At 33.2% G+C, this 17,248-nt stretch overlaps 1 protein-coding gene across 1 annotated transcript in view; it reads right to left on the bottom strand.

Moving 5' to 3' along the window:
- RPS6KA5 (ribosomal protein S6 kinase A5) overlaps window positions 1-17,248 on the bottom strand; it is a 204,657-nt gene that overhangs the window by 20,797 nt on the left and 166,612 nt on the right. Inside the window, exon 14 of the mRNA XM_051977407.1 lies at window positions 10,942-11,133. Coding sequence (XP_051833367.1) covers window positions 10,942-11,133 — 192 coding nt within the window. The remainder of the gene's footprint in view (window positions 1-10,941; window positions 11,134-17,248) is intronic.

The raw sequence follows: 17,248 nt of genomic DNA, 5'->3' as shown, positions 1-17,248 counted from the left end.
TAAAACTATCAGTATTATATATAATGAGGATAACCTTGAAGTATTCCTACTATGATCAGGCGTGAAACAAGGTTGCCCATTATCACCACTATTATTCAACATTGTACTAGAAAAACTCTGCAAATGATATATGATGGTATAGTCAGAGAACCTTAGAGAATCAACTAACAAACTACTTGAAATAATTAACAACTTTAGCAAAGTTACAGGATATAACATAAACCCACTTAAATCATCAGCATTTCTATATGTTGCCAACAAAACCCAGCAGCAAAGAATAGAAAGAGAAATCCCATTTTAAAAAATGTAGATAATATAAAATATTTGGGATTCTATCTGCCAAGACAAAGCCAAGAATTACATGACCAGTTACAAAACACCTTTCATACAAACAGAATTACATCTAAACAATTGGAAAATATTGCTCATGGGTAGGCTGAGCTAATATAATAAAAACAACAATTTTACCTTCATTGACTTTAGCAATCTAGTGTTTGATAAACCTAAATACTCTAGTTTCTAAGATAATAATTCATTATTAGACTGGAATTTCTGGGAAAATTGGAAAATAGTATGGCAGAAAGTAGGTACTGGCCAACATTTAACTCCCTATACCATGATAAGGTCGAAATGGGTTCATGATTTAGACATAAAGGGTTGTACTAGAAATATCAACCCTAAAATATTTTGAAAACTTATCACATATAATGCAGACATCTTTGAGAAACTAACATAATACTTAAGTATTAACGGAGCTTAACATCTCCTCAAAGCGATGCCTCAATTAGAAACATCAGCTTGATTTCATGTTGCCAGCCTAACCATTATCAACATTTTCTGTTTATTCCAACTCCAAATCATCAGTATTGAAATAATTTATATTTATCCTTCAGAAGAAATCCTCAAACTCCCAGAAATTCCATTCCCTTGAGAGAAAAAATGAACAAAAATGTATTTGCCCCTTTCATCTGCCCTTCTATTATAGGTATCTCTACTCTACTTGTTATTATACTGTTTCCTTGTCTAAGCAAATTAGTAAATCAAAGGATAGTCTACCTGTCAGCTCTGTGGAGAAGACTAGAAAACATTATGAAATGCAAAATGAATTATTTTGACTACATTAAATTAAAAAGGTTTTGTACAAACAAAGCCAATGCTTTGGAAGGGAAGCAGAAAGCAGGGAAAAAAATTATAGTCAGTGTTTCTGATAAAGGGCTCATTTTAAAAATATATAGAGAACTGACTCAAATTTATAAGAATACAAGTCCTCAATTGATAAATGGTCAAAGGATATGAACAGACAATTTTCAGGTGAAGAAATTAAAGCTAAATCTAGTCATATGAAAAACTCTCTAAATCACTATTACTTAAAAAAATACGAAGTAAGAGATCTCTGAGATTGGCTGAGATGACAGGAAAATAGAATGATAAATGTTAGAGGAGATGTGGGAAAACTGGAGTGCTAATACATTGTTAGTAGACTTATGAAATGATCCAACCATTCTGGAGAGCAATTTATTATTATTTTTTTTTTATCATTGGATTTCTTTTTTAAATGTTAAACATGGTAAAAAAAAATATATGTAAATCCAATACAGGCATGTATATTTATTCAATTATCTTGCTGTACCAGAATAATCAAATCAAAAAGGAAAAAATGATTAAAAAAATAAAATTCAAACAAACAACAACCAAAGAAGTGAGAATTTTATGCTGTAATCACAGTCTTCTCTCCACTGAACAAGTAGAACTGCTTGAATCACCTCATTATCGAAGAGGGCCACATCCATCAGAATTTATTTTCGTATAGTCTTGTTGCCATGTATAATGATCTCCTAGTTCTGCTCATTTCACTTAGCATCAGTGTTGGAATCCTTACTAACTGCTAAGTAATTAGAGTTGATCTAATCTTACAAGAAGTTGTTTTGGCCAGAACCTGAAACAAGGTACTAAGTAGAACTACCCATAATCCCTCTCTCTGGAAGGAGCATAAATAGGCCAATGGGCCAGTCGGAGAGTTCTGGAGAGAGGAAGACGCTACAAGTCGGGATTTTCACCGGAATGGCATGAAGACTAGAGCTGGCTGGAGGCTGAAGAAAGTAGAGGCAGAGGCTGAAGGACCAGACCTTTGGATTTAAAGACATTTGGAGAGAGCTCTTGGAACCAAGCAGAGAGATAGGCCTCTAAGCTAACCGGGCTATATTGGGATAATAAAAGATCTGAACTTTTATCACCTGGCTGCTTTTTGAGAAGAAAAAGCTCACAACATTTTGGCGCCCTGAACGTGGGACAAACAGACCCCTCAGTGGATTTCAGTGGAAAAGCTCCGATCCTGATTCAAGTGGAAAAGCCTCTGATCCTGATCCAGTGGAAAAAACTTCAACCCAGAAATTAGGGTGAGTGCAACAAAGAAATTTTGTTAGAAGAGTTAAAGTAGAATTTCAGCTAAGATGGGACAGATATTTAGAAAACAGTCTGTTTCTGTTCAAGGAAAATGTTTAGAGAGCATTGTCAAAATTATGGAAAGCCAAGGTTTAATTATAAGTTTACAGCAAATCACTGAACTTTTACAAACTGTAAAGGACATATGTCCTTGTTTCTCTCTTGATAAGGAATTAGATCTAAATGAATGGAAATTGGTTGGAGAGGATCTTTGTCAATTCTATGATAAAAATGGGCCTAACTCAATAATTAATACATATAATGTAATACAATTGGCTATAAGAAGTTATTTAAGTGATAGAATGATGAAAAGGAAAGTACAGGAGGAAGTGCCAACTTTACTAGGTGAAAAGGAGGACAAATCAGATGAGAATGGAGTTAATTACAATTCTGAGTATGATACTTCACAGCAGGAGGAATTAGGTGATTCCACATCTCATGACCCTCCCCCCGCAATTAACCCTTCATGGGTGGAACAAGGGGGAGGGAGAGAGGCAGAAACACAGTCAGCTTCTCCTATAAAGCAGAATTTGACAAGATTAGAAAAAGCATTAATTAAAGCAAAAAATGAAGGAGAAGATATATCTGATTTTGTAAATGCATATCCTGTGATTGAAGAGCTCAACTCCTCAGGTCAAAAAAGGAGAAGATACACTCCTTTTAATTTGGAAAAAATTAAAGATTTGAAAAAGGGTTGCACTCTTTATGGGGCTACATCATCTTATGTGAAGATGTTACTAGATAATTTGTCTTATGAAATCCTAACCCCGAATGACTGGAAATCCATAACAAACACTTGTCTAGAACCGGGACAAAATTTATTGTGGCTTTCAGAGTTTCATGAATTATGTAGGATTCAAGCCCAACGCAATAGGCAAACAGGAGCTATTGTACAAGTTGCTTTTGACCAACTAACTGGAGAAGGTCAGTATGCAGAGAGTTCAGAACAGATTTATTATCCCATAACAGTGTATGAGCAAATTTCTAAGGCTGCAATAAAAGCTTGGAATTCTCTCCCTGGACAGAAAGATGGAAATAATGCTTTCACAAAAATAGAGCAAGGTCCCAATGAGCCTTTTGCAGATTTTGTGGGACGTTTACAAACAGCTGTAATAAGAACCATTGGAGACAATGCAGCAACAGAAATAATGACTAAATGTTTGGCTAAGGAAAATGCCAATGAGGTTTGCAAAAGAATTATATGGGGGCTAGACAAAGATGCTCCTTTAGAGGAAATCATTAGATGCTGTGCCACAGTGGGCACAAATGCTTATTATGCCCAGACTATGATGAACATGGAAAGACAAGGTCCTTCTTGGCAGAGGAATTCTAGAGAAACTCGTCGATGTTTTCACTGCGGAAAAGTTGGACATTTGAGAGCCCAATGTAGAAATGGAGATAGAGTGAGAAGACAGGGTGAGAGAAAACCCAAAACCCCATGTCCAAAATGTAACGGAGGCTTTCATTGGGCCTCTAAATGTATATTGACCCAGAGGAATGAGAGGCAAGGCCCAGCTCCAAAGTATCAATCAAAGGACAGGTGGGGCATGATAGCAGCTGAGGTTACACCCAGAGAGACTTTAGAAATTCAGGACTCTGATGTCATCAACCAACAGAAAAGCAATCAGGATTACAGTTGGGAAGAATACAGGCTTTTCAAGACAACAAGACAATATCCAATGCAAACAACTCCAATGTAATTACCAGATGATGAGGAGAAATCCCAAACTTGGTAAATAGAAGAGAATTAAATAGGTTAATTGCTTGGGGAAGAGGATCTGCTTATATTTTCACAGGTGGAAAAGGCTAACAATGAGACTGTCAAAAGAACTTTAAAACATCAGTTCATGTAAGTCTCTCCAAATCTCTCTGAAATCATCTTGCTGATCATTTTTATAGAACAATAGTATTCCATAATATTCAGATACCATAACTTATTCAGCCATTCTCCAACTGATGAGTATACACACTCAGCTTCCAGTTTGTAGCGAGCAATTTAAAACTATGCCTAAAGGGCTATAAAGCTGTGCATATACCCTTTGATCCTTCTCTCTACTGGGTCTGAATCTCAAGGAGATGGAAAAAAGGAAAAAGGACCCATATGCACAAAAATGTTTGTAGCAGCTTTTTTTGTAATGATAAAGAACTGGAAACTCAAGGATGGTCATCAATTCTTGGAGCATATACCAAGTTATGGTATATGAATATTATGGAATGTTATTGTTCTATGAAAAATGATGAGTAAGCTGATTTCAGAGAGGTCTGAAAAAACTTAAATGAATTGCAACTGAGTGAAGTGAGTACAAACAGAAAAACATACACTGTAACAGGATTATGTGATGATCAACTATGATGAACTTAAACTCTTCTCAACAATGCTGTGATTGAAGGCAATTCCAATAGACTTGGGATAGAAAATGCCAATCACAACCAGAAAGAGAACTATGGAAGCTGAATGTTGATCGAAACATAATATTTTTACCTTTTTATTTGTTTTCTTTCTCATAGTTTTTAAAATTCCCCTCTGGTCTTCTTTTTCTTGCACAACATGACAAATATGGAAATATGTTTTGAAAAAAAAGGAAACAATAGCCCACATGTCATGGTAGCTCAAGTGCAGGTGCATTTGACACAGGATGGACATCTAAAAGCCCCATACAAAAAATTCTAGCTTCTAGTTCCACTTCAGGAACCATGATGATTTTGAGTGAAGGATGAAGCACAGAATAGGATGTCAGTGTGGTTGATTTTGTTTCCAAATGTATGATAACATTTATTGCCTTTTTTCCAGGAACTATATCAATTTGTGATAGGTAACATTATTTAGTAAGACTTTTCAATTTTACTATTTATTTTCTTTTCCATGGCAACAGAATACACTTTGTAAACAACTTTTTGCTCTATGTTTTCAAATCATGCTTCCCTTAGACAAAATGTTCTTCACTTTTAAATGTCATGTACACTATACTGAATCATGGACTAATAAAGCCAAAAGGATCCTTAGAGTTTCTTTTGGAGCCAGACCTTATTTGGAGTCATTTAAAGAGAACTGATACTCAAATTTAAGCCTTTCCATCTGAGTTCTAAGATCTAGACACTCAGTGCTACCTTTAAAATTATATCCAGCTTCAGAGCTAAGTACTTCACTAGAGAATTCATTTTGCACACACTCAGAAATCTCTATGGCACTAGGCTTGTTCATTTCATGCCAAAAGATTCCTACTTTCTTTTTTCCAAATTTAGATAAAAAGATTAAGAGAAAGCAAGAATTCCTTTTTTTTTTGGCCAAGTTAAATAAAGCACAGAATAGAATGTTGACTTTGTTTCTAAGTGCATATTAATATTTATTGCCTTTTTTCTAGGACCTATATCAATTTGTGATAGGCAGTATTATTTAATAAGACTTTTCAATTTTATTATTTACTTTCCTGGAGCAGCAGGAAAACATCCTCCCTATGTCTTCAAATCATGCTTTTCTCAGACAAAAATTCTCATTCACAAAAGCTTCTTTAGTATTTGTTAATTAATACTCTTATCTTCTATAGTAAAATATCTCATTCATCTACTAGAGATAAAATAAACATATAAATTAAATCATTAGTATTTATTAATAATCAGCTATATGACATGCATTGTGCAATGCTTGAAATGTCTTTATCTTCAAGGAACTACTAATCTAATGGAAGAAAAATATTGCAAACAGCTATGTCTGAACAAAACATATACAGATAAACTGGAGATAATTTTAGTGAGAAGGCATTATTGGCATTAAGAAAAATGAAAAAGGCTTCTTGCAGAAGGTAGCATTTAAGCTAAGTCTTAAAGGAAGCTAGGGAAGCCTGAAGACAGAGATAAGAAGAGAGAGTATTCCAGGACTTGGGACAGACAGTAAGTATGCATAGTTAGAAGATAAGAGTATGAAGCAAAAAACAGCAGGGAAGCTGGTGTTACTAGATCACAGAATATGGAGAGGGAAGTAAATTATAGAAAGACTGGAAAAATAATAAGGGGCCAAGGTAGCAAGGTCTTTAAAAGTTGAACAAAGGATTTTAGATTTGGTCCTAGAGGTAACAGGCAGCCAAGAGAACTTATTGAATTGGGGATATGTGTAATATAGTCAGGCCTTTACTTTAGGAAGAATATTTAAGCAGCACAGTGCAGAATGGACCAGAGTAGGAAGAGACTAGAGCCCAGGAAACCAACAAGAAACCAATTGCAAGGTTGTAAGCATGAGGTGACGAGATTGGGTCTGCACCAACATGGTGGTAGTTTCAATGGCAAGGCAGGGACATATCTGATAGATGTTACAAGAGTAAAATTAAGAGAAATTGGCAGCAGATTGGATGGGGAGGGTGTGTGTGTGTGTGTGTGTGTGTGTGTGTGTGAAAGGGAGAGAGAGAAAGAGAGAGTGAGGAGTTGAGGATGACATCTAGATTGTGAGCCTATGGCTGGGAGTTTGGTGGTAGCCCTAAGAGTAACAGGAAAGTTAGGAAAAGGGCAAATTTTGGGAAAAGGAGGAATTCAGGTCTGAACATAACAAATTTGACATGTTTATGAGATATTCAGTTTGAGATGCCCAAGAGATAGCTGGAGATGTAAGACTAAAGGTTTAGAGAGAGGCTGGTGATAAAGAAAACTAAAAGATGCCAGTAGGCACAACTTTGCAAAAGATCCAGGAGGAGACCAAGAGCATCAAAAAAACCTAGAGAAAGAAAGAATATCAAGAACAATAGAGTTACCATTATCCAATTGCCAGTGCCAAAATTATAGAAAGGTCAGGAGTGATCAGGGCTGAGAAAAGGGCATTGAATTTGGCAAATGAGCAATCACTGATAACTTTAGAGATCTAGCAGTTTCAGTTTAAAGATGAGATTTGGTAATAAAATATAAAAAAAACCAACAAAAATAAAATATAATAAAAATATCTGGAGATTTTACATCTGAAATGTAATAGATGGTAGACAAACTAATAAGAATGGTGATAACAAATGTGTCTGTTTAAGTACATTAGGAAATGAGGAAGAGTAATCATATGCTTTAAAACTTCCTTACCCTCCCAAATAAGAGGATTGTAATTTATGACACTAAATCATCAAAGACCCATGCTTATACAATGACGATCTTAAGTAGGCCAAAAGATTTTTTTAAAAGGCTGTTATAAATATAAGAATATTTCATTATATTTAAGCTGCCTAATTTGTTCACTTATCCCCCAAATGATGGGTATTCTTTTTAGTTTTTAGTTCTTTGCTACTACAAAAAGATATGCTATATATATTTATGTAAAAATGGGTCCTTTTCCTTTTCTTTTGATCTTTTTGGTGTTTGGCCGACTAGAGGCATAGCTGGCAGAATTTAGTGAGTTTGAGTCATATTCCAAATTGCTTGGCTGTGTCAATTTACAGCTCCACCAACAGTGCATTAATGTATCTAGTTTCCCACAGTCCCTCCAATAAATCATTTTCTACTTTTGTGAAATTTGCCAATCTGTGCCAAGCTGTGAGACAGAACATTAGAATGTTTTTAATTTTAATTTCTCTCAGTATTAATAACAAAGTATTTTTTCATACAGTCATAACTCAGATTTATTATCCCTACCTCCTTTTCTATTTGGCCAATTCTGCTTTTTAAGGGTTCTTTTCTTCAGTGAATTTTTGTATATTGATTTTCATTTTTTTTTGGTGCTTCCTTTACCAAACTGTTGACTCTTTTTCCCATAATTCTCCTCCATAACTCTCATTTCCCAATTTTTCTCCTACTCCATCTATTTGATTTTTCAAATCCTTTTTAAATTTTTCTAGTAGGCTTTTTGGGCCTGAGACTAATTCATATTTCTCTTTAAAGCTTTATAAGCATTCTGACACTGTTGTTCTCTTCTGAGTTTGTGTTTTGATTTTCCTTGTTGCCATTGCAGCTTTCTATGGTCAGGACTATTTAAACATTTTTTTTTCACTTATTTTCTAGTCTACTTCACAACTTTAAAAGTTGAGTTCTGCTCTTGGGGCACTGTCTCAAGCTTCTTCTGCCAGGGGCTTTGGGTCAAGGTCTGGTCACTGGCTTTCTGTGTCAGGATCTCTGGGGGCTAGAAGTTCTGTTGTACTAGAGTCATTTAGTCTAAATTAGTTGTATGTTCTGGGGACTGTAGACCTGCCAGGCCTGACCACTAGCCTACTGTGCTGAAGCTAGAAGCTTTACAGCTGGCCTGCTGTGCCTCTGGCCTGCTGAGCCAGGGATGTGGGAGCCCCAATTGCTGAACTATACTGGGGGTTAGAAGGAGTCTCCCACTGGCTTACCCAGCCAATACTTGCACTGGGCTGTGTTCCCTTTTCACCATAGTAAGACAAACCTTTCCTATGGTTCCTTCCAAGTTATCTTGGGCTGGAAAATTATTTTACCCCATGATTTTTGTGGGTCTATTATTCCAGAATTTGCTTTGAGATGTGATTTAGTTGTTTCAAGAGAAACTGGAAGAGTTCAGGTAACTTTCTTCTATTTCTCTACCATTTTGGCTCCACTTCATATCTATCTTCCTAAATCCTATTTGCTTATATTTTTTCTTCTCTTTGCCCCACTTCACTTCCTTTTTTATTGAGAGTAATAATTTAAATGATTAAAATTAATGCGATTTGGATCCACTTAGGTAGAAAAAATAGCTAATACTGTGTTTTTCAAAATAAGCTGATTTTTGATTATATAAATTTCATATCAGAATTGTTGAAATGATAAATCCTGAAGGTTTTACAAAAAATTACAATTAAGGATTAACACTGCTTAAATAGAAAATACTTACAATTTCATCAATATGGATGATACCTTTAAGCAACACAGACTAACCCCTCCATGCCTTAGTACAATTTTAATAGTTATTCTGTTTCCCCTTCCCCGCCATGTCCCAAACATTTACTGCATAGTAAACAAACTCCTGGTAATGAACCTCTTTAAATCCCATATCCCATAACTAGGATCACCTCCGAATTCTTTCTAGTTAGTAAGCCCTGTTACAACTCACAGTATAATAGCATAGCCTTCAAGAACTGATATTACCCCATGCTATGATCTTCAAGAACCAAGGTTACTCTCATGCTATAAGACATTAGAGGAGAGAGAGAGAAATAATACACTGACTGGAAGTAATCTCTTCCCATTTTCTCTCATAACACTTTGTACTTTTCCAATGCATTCTAATTATATTCTAATTTATACTATTATATTTGTATGGGTGCATGTCTTATCTTTACTACTAAATGGTAAGTTTTTTGAGAGTGAGGTCAAGTCTTATTTATGTTTACCTTTCTCACAGAATCTAGTATATATGTAGGCACTTAATAAATATCTTCTGAATGCAAGAATAATAGGAAATGGCATCAGAGGACACATTATTGCTTATTCAGTACAGTGTTCTTACTGACTGATATTTTGTGTCACTAGAGCTATGGGAGATCATGAAATATAGTACTTTAAACATTCCTAATTAATTTAGTTAAATAATGCTTGGATTTATGTTTTTAGGCTGTATGGCCTCTCAGGATAAAACTTTTCTACAATTTTATGGTTTAAATGAAAGACTAAATAATATCAACTCTAATATGCTACTTTCATGTTATATAAAACATACTGTTAGTTTATTTTGATATTATACTCTACCTTCTTCAACTAGAATTCAATTCATTTGTGTTAATTCATATCACAAAACAAATACTTTTTGGAAATAAAAGACATTATATTTAATTCTAATGAATGAGTCTCACCAAATTCAAAATGAACAAAAACAATTAATACATTTTAAACATATTAGCAAATGAATTGGCTGAAGTACAAGCAACAAAAGAAATATAAAAAGAAACTATGAATAGCTTAAGAGACATTTCTAGATGGATATATGACATATTTAAGTAAATGAAGAAAATTTGTCAGGCTATGAAAATTACAATCTTAAATAAAATAAAAGGCAAAATAAGTAAGAATATGTCCAGAAGAGGGTGAGCAGAATGGTAAGGGGAATGAAAAACATTCCATACATTGATTAAAGGAGACTGGAGAAAAGAAGGGATGATTTGACAGCTATCTTCAACTAGCTGAAGAGCTGTCAAACAGAAGAAGAATTAGATATATTCTGTTTTTACCCCAGAGAGGAGAACTAGAAATAACAGGTAGAAGGCACAGATAAGAAGATTTAGGATCAAAACAAGGAAAAACTTTTAATAATTAGACTTGTTTCTAAAGTGAAACAGGCTGTCTCTGGAAAATGAGTATTTCCCTCGCTTCTTTGAGCAAAAGCTGGATTACCAATTCTTTAGGATGTAGTAATGGTGAGGCACAAGTTGAGTTTCCTTTTATCTTTTAGATACTATGATTTTCTTTTTAGAAATTTAATCATCTGTGTATTTTGAACAATTAATCCACTGGTGTTACCAAATTCAGTAATGAGATATCAATTCAATATGCTCAACTACTTATTTATTTATTACATTGAAATTTATTACATTGAAAGAAACTCACCAAAATGACTCCTAAGCTCCACAGATCACAAGATTCATCATAGCCATTATGATTTAAGAGTTCTGGAGCAGCATAATGAAGGGTAAAGCATGGCGTCTTAAGAGGCTGATTATCAGGTGGCTTTAAACGTGCAAATCCAAAATCAATTACCTTAATTTCCAAATTATCATTTTCATCAGTGAACAATAAATTCTGTAAGATAAAAACATGGAAGTGAGATTAATAATTAATATTATGTAATAACAGTTGCCTTTGTGTAATGTTTATCAAATACTTTACACATATTATTTAATCTATTCTTTACAACAGCCCTATGAGGCTGGTACTACAGATATTATTACTCCTGTTTTATAGATGAGGAAACTGTATGTTATCATGGAATGAGTAAATTTCTATTTATTCCAGGGTCAACCTTTCTACCTTTTCCTCCCCAGTGAAACAGATCCTTAAATATATGCTATTTATAGCTATGATTTAGAGAAGTAGGATAGTACAGTAGCTTAGTGAACATTGGATTAGGTGGATTCTACTTCTAACTTTATGAAAAATAACAAACATTCAACAATGGGCAAACACACATTTTTCCTATTCTTGTATGTCATCTAACAAAAAGAGATAATGCATATTTCTAGGTCACTACTTTGAAAAAGTCTGAAAATTGTACAATGTTCAATACTTGTAGACCTCTCACCTTCATAAAGGGGTGTATTAAGAATATATTCTTATTTTCATTCAAGTTATGTTCATCCTTTATAATTTTGCAACATTCATTTTGATTTTGTGTGTGGTTTTTGTTAACATTTACATTGTTGTATTCATCGTGTATATGTATTTTGGCTCTGCTTACTTCATTCTGCACTAGTTCATGTGAATATTTTCATATTTTTCTGTAAGATCACATTCATCATTTCTTACAGCACAATAATATTCCATTATATTCATGTACCATAGTTCATTTAACCAATCCCCAATTGATGGACATCTACCTTGTTTCTAATCCTTTGCTATACAGTAAAGAGTAATACTGTAAATACTTTTAGTATTTTCCTTGGGATCTAAGTCCCAAAATGGAATTTATGAGTCAAAAATATATTTTTCTATAATATTTCAATTGTTTTATTTGCATAAGTCCAAAATGCTTGAATCAATTCACAGTCTCTCCAATAATGCTTCAGTGTGAATTTACCCACAACTCCTCCAACACTGACTTTTTTCATATTTTCTGATTTTCAGGGTAAAAAGTGAAACCCCAAAAATGGCTGTTTTGATTTGCATTTCTCTTATTATTAGTGATTTGGAGCATTCTTTCCTGCAGTCATACATTCTTTGCAATTCTTCTTCTTCTTCTTCTTCTTTTTTTTTTCCTAAGGCAACTGGAATTAAGTGATTTGCCCAGGGTCACACAGCTAGGAAGTGTTTAGTGTCTGAGGCTGGATTTGAACTCAAGTCCTCCTGATTTAAGGGCTATCCACTCTATCCATTAAGTACTCACTCTATCCACTGCATCACCTAACTGCCTCATACTTTGCAATTCTTTTGAGAAATACTGATTTGTATCCCTTGATTAGTTATTGAGAATTGAGATCACTTACTGAAGCTACTGATTATTATTGAAATATATATATGTACATATACAAATAAAATGTTCCTATATAGAGAGAAAACATAACACACACACACACACACACACACACACACACACACACACACATACACACACATACACATACACACCCCTCTATCTATCTGGGATACCAAATCTTTATAGAAAACTTGATTTTTTCCCATACAAATTCTCTTTCTATCTCAGATGAATCAATTTTGTTAGCTTTTCTTTTTTTATCATATATTATATCTTATCATATATCATATATTTTTTATCATAAATTATATTTTTTCCAATTTTAATAGCTTTTTATTTTACCAAATACATGCAAAGATAATTTTCAACATTCACTTTTGCAAAACCTTGTGTTTCAACTTTTTCTCCCTCCTTCCCCCCACCCACTCCCTTCCACAGACAGGAAGCAATCCAATATAGGTTAAACATGTGCAATTCTTCTAAATATATGTCCATACTTGTCATGCTGTGCAATAAAAATTAGATCAAAAGGTGAAAGAAAAAAATTTGTTAGCTTTTCAGAATCAAGTGAACAAAGTTATTCATTTTATCTTTTGTAATTGCCTTTATCCTTTGGTAAGAATACATTTGTATTCTGCTTCTCTTCTAACTTTTAAAATATTATGATCTTCCATATTAAGGGGGCATATTCATTTAGAATACATTATGGAATAAGGTGTAAATTGGCAGAATAAGCCTAATTTCTGTCAGATTATTTTCTGGTTTCTCCAATTTTCATAATTGGGAATTCTTTTCAAAGTAACTTCAATGTTTTGGTTTATTGAACACTGAGTTAGTTCTATTGCTTGTGATTCTCCTTTTCTTGATCCTATTAGGTGGTTTCAATTACTTTTGGTTTGTAATATAGTTTGAAGTCTAGCAGATCTAGAAAGTTCCCTTTCATTTCTATCTCTTTTCATCTTTTGCTTTCCAAGGGAATAACATAATTAATTTACCAAGTTCTATAACATATCCCTTTGGCAATTTGATTGACATAGCATTAAATGTGGAAATTAACTTTTGTAGTACTATCATTTTTATTACATTGACATGGCCCAGATATAAGAAATGAATAGTTTTCCACTAATTTAAATTATTTTAATTTCTTTAAGAAGCATTTTGTAATTGAATCTATTCAAGTGTTTTGGTAGACTGAAACTGATCCTTGATGCATTTTGTAGTTATTTGGAATGGGATTTCCCTTTTTATTGTTACTCTTGGATATTGATATTTATCATTATTACATAGGAATGTGATTGATTTTTGAGGGCTTATTTTTTAGTCTGCAACTTTGGTGAAGCTATTAATCGTCTTGACTAGTTGTTTTATTGAATTTTGGGGATATTCCAAGTATGCCATTGTGTCATCAGTAAACAGAAATAATTTTTAAAAATGTATACAAGGGTTTCAATAAGCTCACATCCCTATATGGGAAAATGATATTTTTAACTTCTAAAAACTCATTAAAGCATTTGGAAGGAATATATACATAGAGAACATAGGTGTAAGTGGATGATTATCTAAAAAATAATATTAAGGGACAAGAAAGGAATGTACTTGGAGAAGGGAAAAGGGAGAGCAGAATGGGTAAATTTTCTGACATAAAGGAGGCATGAAGAGATTTTCCTGTGGAGATTAAGATGGGGGATAAGGAGGTATGGGAGTATACGAACCCTACTCTTATTAGAATTCATATGAGAGGGGAAATAGAAAAGTAAAAAAAGAGCATAAGAAAAGAAGGCAGAGTGATAGAAGGGAGGGTGAACTGGGTTAGGTAAAAGAAGCAAAATTCTTGCTGACAGAGGGAGAGAGAGAAGAAAAGAAGGGGAGGAGAAAGGGGAGAGAGAAGGGAGGGAGGAAAGGAAAGAGAGAGAGAGAGACAGAGACAGAAAGACAGAGAGAGACAGACAGAGAGACACTAAATGGGGAAAATAGGATGAAAGGAAATACACAATAAATATAACTATGAAAAAAATTTCAGCAGGTTTGTCTAATAAGGATTTCACTTCTCAAATATACAGAAAACTGAGTCAAATTTATAAAAATAAGATTCATTCCTCAATTAATAAATGGTCAAAGGACATGAACAGATATGTTTTCAGATAAAATAATAAAAGCTATCAATAGTCATATGAAAGAATGCTGTCATTAGTGATTAAAGAAATACAGATTAAAATAGGTGAGTTATACCTATCAAATTGGCTTAATATGACATAAAAGGAAAATGACAAATATTGGAATGCATGTGGAAAAATTGAGACTCTATACAATTTCTTGTGTTATTCTTTATAGCTGCTTGCAGTAATTTCTCCTTGATCTGGAGCTCTGGAATCTGACTATAACATTCTTCAGAGTTTTTATTTTGTGATGTCTACCAGAAGGCAAGCAATGGATTCTTTCAATTTCTATTTTATCCTTTGACTCTAGAATATCAAGGCAGTTTTCTTTGATGATTTCTTGAAAGATGATATCTAAGTTTGTTTTTCTGATAAAGCTTCCAGGTGGTCTAATTTAAAAAATTCTCTCTCCTAGATCTATTTTCCAGATTAGTAGATTTTTCAATAAGAAACTTCACATTTTCTTCTATTTTTTAAATTTTTTGATTTTGTTTTATTGTTTCTTGATGTCTCATAAAGTCATTAGCTTCCATTTCCCCAATTCTAATTTTTAAGGAATTCTTTTCTAGTGAGGTACTTTACTTTCTTTCCTCCTTGATCAATTTTACTTAAAGAATTCTTTTCTTAAGTAAATTTTTGTATCTCTTTTTCTATCTGGCCAATTATGTTTTCAAAGCATTCTTCTCACTGGAATTTTGGATCTCTTTTACCACTTGGTCTATTTTGTTTTTTAAAAAAATGTTATTTTCTTAATTTTTTTTTGTGCTTTCTTTATAAACTATTGAATTTTTAAAATAATTTTATTGCATCTCTTATCTCTCTTCCCAACTTTTACTTTTTTTACTTGATTTTTAAAATCCTTTTCAGGCTCTTCCATAGCCTGAGATCAATTAGTATTTTTCTTTGAGACTTTGGATGGAGCAGTTTTGATTTTGATGTTTTCTTCTGACTGTGTTTGGATCTTTCTTGTCCCCATAGTAATTTGTTACAGTCAGAATTTTTTGTTGTTTCCTCATTTTTCCAGCCTATTTCTTTCTTTCTTTCTTTCTTTTTTCAACAATACTAAAGTGAGGCTCTGCTTTTGGAATGGGGAACTAACTTTCCCAAGTTTTAAAATTTCTGTGCTGCTAGTTTCAGAGCTAGTTTCATGATTCCCTCTTCCCCCAACCCTATTCCCATCTTTTTCTTCCTGTTGTGTCTCACTTTTAAGAAATAATAATTTCTACAAGTGATAGATAAGATATATCATCCACTGTAGGATTCTTCCTATGTACTTGACTGTGCAGTTCATTACTGATCTTGGATTCATGTTCTTCCTCTCTTCTAGGTGTCAGTTGCTCCCAGGTACTCTGATTCTCCTTCTTCTGAAGAATGAGAAGGGGTCTCTCTAAGCACCAAATTCCTATAGCTAATATTTACTATAATCTCCACATCTTGCTATTTGGACCTCTCTTTTCTTATAAGACCAGTCATCAGTGATACCCCTTCTCATCAATGAGAAAACATTTTCATTTTTTAAAAAAAATAGCATTCATTAACATTTCTTTTAGTTCCAAGTTCTCTATGTAAAATATATTTTCATATTAGTTTTGTTCTGAAAGAATAAACAAGAAAAAAAGCCATGAAAAAAATTTTAAAAGTGAAAAATAGTATGCTTTGATCTTTATTCAGACTCCATCAGTTCTTTTTCTAGAATTGGATAGCATTTTTCATCATGATTCTTCTGGAATTGTCTGAGATCATTATATTGCTGAGAATAATCAAGTTATTCATAGCTGATTGTTGTGCAATATTGTTGTTACTGTGCATCTTGTTCTCTTGGTTCTGTTCATTTTACTCTGCATCAATTCTTGTCTTTCCAAGTTTTCTGAAATTATCCTGTTCATCATTTTATTATAGAACAATAGTGTTCCATTATAATCATATGCTATAACTTTGTCCAGCAATTCCACAATTATTGAGTCTCCCCACATTTTTCAATCTTTGCCAACACAAAAAATCTGCCATAAATATACATACATACATATATATATACATACATACATATATATATATATATATATATATATATATATATTTTTTTTTTTTTACAATTATGTCCTTTCCCTTTTTGGAGGGGAATTTTTTGGGGATATGCAATTAATAATAGTATTACTAAATTACTAAAGGTAGTAATTATTTTATAACCTTTTAGGTATACTTCCAAATTACTTGTCAGAATGGTTGAATCAATCACAACTCTCTCAACAATGCATTTGTGTTCTAATTTTCTCATATCCTTTTCAACATTTATAATTTTCCTCTTCTGTTATATTAATCAATCTCATAAGTATGAGGTGATAATTCAGAACTGTCCTAATTTGCATTTCTCTAATTAATAGTGATTTAGAGCATTTTTCCATATGGTTATAGATAGCTCTGATTTCTTTGTCTGAAAACTGTTTATTCATACTTCTCAATTTGGGAATGACTTGTATTTTTAAAAATTTGACTCAGTTCTCTATATATTTGAGAAATGAAGCATTTACTAGAAATATTTGTTATAAAAATTGCTTCCCATCTTTCATCT

Source organism: Antechinus flavipes, chromosome 2 (genome assembly GCF_016432865.1).
Source record: "Antechinus flavipes isolate AdamAnt ecotype Samford, QLD, Australia chromosome 2, AdamAnt_v2, whole genome shotgun sequence".
NCBI classification, from domain to species: domain Eukaryota; kingdom Metazoa; phylum Chordata; class Mammalia; order Dasyuromorphia; family Dasyuridae; genus Antechinus; species Antechinus flavipes.
The sequence above is the reverse complement of the archived record's forward strand: the minus strand, read 5'-3'. Positions and strand labels throughout refer to the sequence as shown.